This window comes from Chenopodium quinoa, unplaced genomic scaffold, assembly GCF_001683475.1.
Source record: "Chenopodium quinoa cultivar QQ74 unplaced genomic scaffold, ASM168347v1, whole genome shotgun sequence".
In the NCBI taxonomy this organism is placed as follows: Eukaryota; Viridiplantae; Streptophyta; class Magnoliopsida; order Caryophyllales; family Amaranthaceae; genus Chenopodium; species Chenopodium quinoa.
Window position 1 is genome coordinate 186,406 of NW_018744988.1, and position 5,018 is coordinate 191,423.

Genomic DNA, 5,018 nt, shown 5'->3' on the forward strand with positions numbered 1-5,018 from the left:
TGAATTTTTTATTTGAATTTGGATCTTTGGTTGAGAATTTGTTGAATGTTTGATTTTCTCTTTGATTAAGCTTGAAATGATGATGTTTGTGATTCAATTTGTATTGTTTTTTGAATTCCATCAAGATTAGTGAGTAGATTAGTAGCTATGGAGGGGGAATCGTGCTTGATTGATGATTATTGCTAGTTGATGATTCTTGGTTGATTGAATTGTTGCAATTAAATTGGTTGAAATAGTTATGCACGTGATTAATTAGACCAGGAGTGATCAACCTATAAGATTAATCTATATTACACAACAAATTTCAATGACATGAACCCTTGATTAGAGAATTGATTTATTTGATTGTGATTTTCCTTGTTAGCCATTCTTAGTGAACGCTAGCTTAGCTTATATGAGATAGCTTTTGGATTCTATTAGTTGCAACTATTGTTTTTCCTTTGCAATGTTTGAATCAATCGAATCATCCATTGATTAGCATAATCATTGAGCTTGCATGTGGAACCTTTATCCCTAGTGTTTAGCTTATTGATTTGTTTAGTCTTTCGATACCTTAGTTAAAATTCAATTCTTTTTAAAATCTTCGAAGTAGCTTGACCTAGGCTATAGCGTTCTCCTACTCATTCTTTTGGGTTCGACCCTTGACCCTTGACCCTTGAATAAAAATTTGTATGGCTCTAGGGGAGATTAGAAAACGACCTACATTTTCCCTACATCAAAATGGCATTGTTGTCGGGGAGTGATATTGGTGCTTTGTTATAGTTGTTGAATCTACTTCATATTAATTTGAAAATACAAAAAGATTTTCTCTTTTTGGCTACATTTGAATCTGTGCTACTAATTGTTACTTTTGGGATTGTATGCATAGAGCAAGGGGTCGTTCACTAGTGCCACTTGATATGGAGATTGAGATAACAATTGCAAGGACAAGAGTTTCTAGACGATCTTTGAGTTCTATCTCTTCAAGTGAAGAAGAACAACAACAAGAAGAACAAGCAAGGATTGGAGAAATTCTAAGGGTGGCATTGAAGGAATTGGGGATTCCCGGTGTATATAGGTTTGAAAGTGGGATTGCTCCACCTACAACGCCGACAAATTACTTTGAAATAAGGCCGGCAATGATCACTTTGATAGAGAGGCGATAATTTAGTGGAGCCAAGCAGGAAAGCCCACTAAACCATCTCAAAGAGTTCGAAAAGTATTGCAACACTTCCAAAGTGAACGGGATTTCCCAAGAATTCATCGCTTCAAGCTTTTTCCCTTTTCCTTCATAGGGCAAGCTTTGAAATGCCTAGACAAGGAGGTCAAGCCAAATTCTCTAAGGACATGAGACGAAGTGACCAAGGAATTTTTATCCCGTTTCCATTCACAAAAGAAAATAGCGGAGGCAAGAGCTTTGATTCAATGTTTCAAGCAAAAGTCTAGTGAAAGCCTCTATGAAGAATGGGAGAGATACAAAGAGTACCAAAGAGAATGTCCTCACCATGGAATTCCTACTTACCAAATTATTCAAATCTTCTATGGTGGCCTAAGTCCTCAGGAAAGTCATGTTCAGATGGAAAAGCCGGAGGTCTCATTATGAATAAAACGGAGGAGGAAGTGGTAGACATAATTGAAGACGTAGTGAGGTACTATAGAGATTGGAAAAAGGGAGTCAACTAGCAAGAGTAGATCTTTGTTGTGCTTGGCTGATCATCTAAATACAATCAGTAATTTATCCTCACAAATGACAAACTTGGGGAAGGAAATGTCCACTATCAAGGCAAAGTTGGAAAGTGCTACCTCCCAAGTTTTAATTATTCCCTCCCAATATAAGGGGAGAGGGATGTCTTCTAATTATAAACCCTATCCCTCTTCTAGTAAGATGCCTAGTGGATGCTTGTTTTGTTATGTTTGTGGATCGTATGATCATGATGCTTCTAATTGCCCTGATGCATGTATCGATGTTTGTGATGATCAAGATGGAAATGTTTATGAGCATGTGAATTATGTGTCAAACAATAATGATTAATTCTAGGTTTGAGAATTAAAGAGGTCAATGGAATAGGAATTACAACATCTATGGGAATTTTGATAACTACAACCAAGGTGGTGGTAATAAGAACCAAGGGAACCGAAATTCACGAGGTAACTATAACAACCAAGTTTATAGTAGACAAAATCAAAACCAAAATTATTGTAATCATAACCAAGGTTATGGTCAAATTTAAGGAAGAGGTAATTAGAACAATCAAAATAGGGAAAATTTTCAAAATAATGCTCAAAGGGGTCCCCCACCCGGATTTGCTCCAAAGACCCAAAATGACAATTCCTATGTTCAATCCTCTTCTTCTTCTTCTTCTTCTTCTTCTTCTTCTTCTTCTTCTTCTTCTTCTTCTTCTTCTTCTTCTTCTTCTTCTTCTTCTTCTTCTTCTTCTTCTTCTTCTTCTTCTTCTTCTTCTTCTTCTTCTTCTTCTTCTTCTTCTTCTTCTTCTTCTTCTTCTTCTTCTTCTTCTTCTTCTTCTTCTTCTTCAAGTTACAACTTGGAAGAAATCATTGAAAACAAAACCAAGTTGGTGAACACTTATATGGCGGTGAGTGACAAGAAGTTTAATGAAATGATGATCCACAATAAGATGCTTGAAAACCAAAACTCTCAACTTGCCAAGGCTTTGAAATACCATGCAAGACCTTCTTCTTTACATTATCAAGGCCTAGACCCTAAGATACCCGTTAATGCCATAGTAACAAGGAATGGTAAGGTGTTTGAGGAGAGTTTGCCTAGTAAGAGCAAGAGTGATAAGGGTGCCAATGAGGTTTTAGTTGAGGATGAGGGAGATGGTACATCTTTGAGTGAAGTGATGTTAGAGCCACCCAAGAGGTGAAGGAAGAGAGAGAAGTTGTGAAACCTAAGCTTCCCTATCCACAAAGATTCATGAGACACAAGTTAGATGAACAATTTGGAAGATTTATTAACATGCTCAAGCAACTTAACCTTTCTCTACTATGTACCGATTTTGTCACCCAAATGCCTAACTATGCAAAATTTCTCAAAGACATTTTGTGCAGTAGGAGGACTTGTGATGCTGTGGATACGGTGAACTTGACCGAGAATTATAGTGCAATCATAATGAACAAGATGCCTACTAAGCTAAAAGATCTCGGAAACTTTTCCATCCCTTATGCCATTTACAAAATGCAAATCGACAATGCCTTTTTTGACCTAGGAGATAGTGTTAGCCTTACCCCATATACGGTGTATCAAAGATTTGAACTAGGGGAACTCTTACCTACTAACATCACCTTGCAATTGGCCGATAGGTCAATCAAGTTTCCTAAGGGTAAGGTGGAGGATGTCCCTTTGAGGGTTGGGAAATTTGTTATTCTAGTGGATTTTGTGGTGCTTGAGATGGACGAAGATGCTAACATTCCTATTATTCTAGGAAGACCCTTTCTTGCTACTTTGGGTGCTATGACAAGAGTTCTAAAATTTCACATAAAGTAGGAGATGAAGTGATAGAATTTGACTTGAATGATAGTATGAAGTATTCGAGTTCCTCTTTGGAGAATTGTATGATGATTTACTATCTTGATCATGTTGTGTCTTCCATGCTTGAGAAATTGTTCACCTCTAACGATGCTCTTGAGAATGTTTTGTTGAATAAGGAAAATATAGGTGCTCCTAGCAAGGAGATGGATTTGTATGAAGATGTGCTCAATGGAAGCCTATAGGATGTTGATGAGCAAATGTGCATGAACATTATTAGCCAAGATGCATTGCATGTTGCTACATCAAAAGAAGGTAAAGGTTTCCCCATGGTTTAGCTCAAATCTCTTCTATCACACCTTAGGTATGAATTCATCTATATCATGTCACATGATGTAATTATCCTTAGCCTCCTAGCCTAAGAACATGCATCATGCATACATTATCTTCAAGAAAAGCAATTCAATCTCTGCGATTCATTTCGTCTTGCTTAATGAGGAAGTTAAAAAATTCTTCCCTTTTTCATGTCTTTTCTTTAAGGGAAGTTCAAAAACTTATTCAAAATTTTCTCATCAAGGAAGATCGAAAATAAAAGATCAATTTTCATGTCTTTCTTTTTGGGGAGAAAATCATGATAAAAATGACGAAATTTTTTTACTTTTGCATTTTTGGTTGCTTGTGTTTGTACACACACACCATATACACAAACAACCACAAGTTATACACATGTCATGTCATGAAAAGTCAAGCTTGGTCATGTTAGTTGGTTAAGCCAATCATAGTCTATAATAGCCGCTTGGCAAATTTTATTTTACAGGTCTCTATTACAGCCCACATTCGGGGACAAACGAACCATCTATAGCCCACGTTCGGCAACAAGCGAACCATCTATAGCCCACGTTTGGGGACAAGCAAACAACTTACAGCCCACGTTCGAGGAAAAGCAAACCAATTACAGCCCAGGTTTGGGGATAAGCATACCATTTACAGCCCACGTTCGGGGACAAGCAAACTATCTACAGCCCATGTTCGTGGACAAGCGAACAAACTACAGCCCATGTTTGGGGACAAGCGAACCATCTACATCCCACGTTCGGGGATAAGCGAACCAATTACAACCTACGTTTGGGGACAAGCAAACCAAGTACAGCCTACGTCCGGGGACAAGCAAACCATCTACAGCCCACGTTCGGGGACAAGCGAACCATCTACAGCCCACGTTCGGTGACAAGAGAACCATTTACATCCCACTTTTGGGGACAAGCGAACCATTTACAGCCCACGTTCGGGGACAAGCAAACCATCTACATCCCACGTTCGGGGATATGAGAACCATCATCATTTTAGTGATCATCTCCCAAGCGAAGATGATTCACGGCGCAAGGTTCTCGATACATAGAGACTTGCAATCTCATCATTAGACAAGGTTTTCCTCAAGCATTTAAAATTGACGGTCGTTGCCAGCTCTCAAGGCGAAGAAGTCAACAATGATATCATCTATCCACTTTCCTCAAGCATGGAAAGTATCATTCGATGGATTTCTTCAAGCATA

General features: G+C 38.2%; 1 protein-coding gene across 1 annotated transcript; it reads left to right on the top strand.

The window, feature by feature from the left end:
• Positions 1-2,567: 2,567 nt before the first annotated feature.
• Positions 2,568-3,484, top strand: LOC110706498. The gene is made up of 2 exons (XM_021884416.1): positions 2,568-2,860; positions 3,049-3,484. Exons 1-2 carry the CDS (start codon positions 2,568-2,570, stop codon positions 3,482-3,484), a joined length of 729 nt encoding a protein of 242 aa, XP_021740108.1.
• Positions 3,485-5,018: the final 1,534 nt, after the last annotated feature.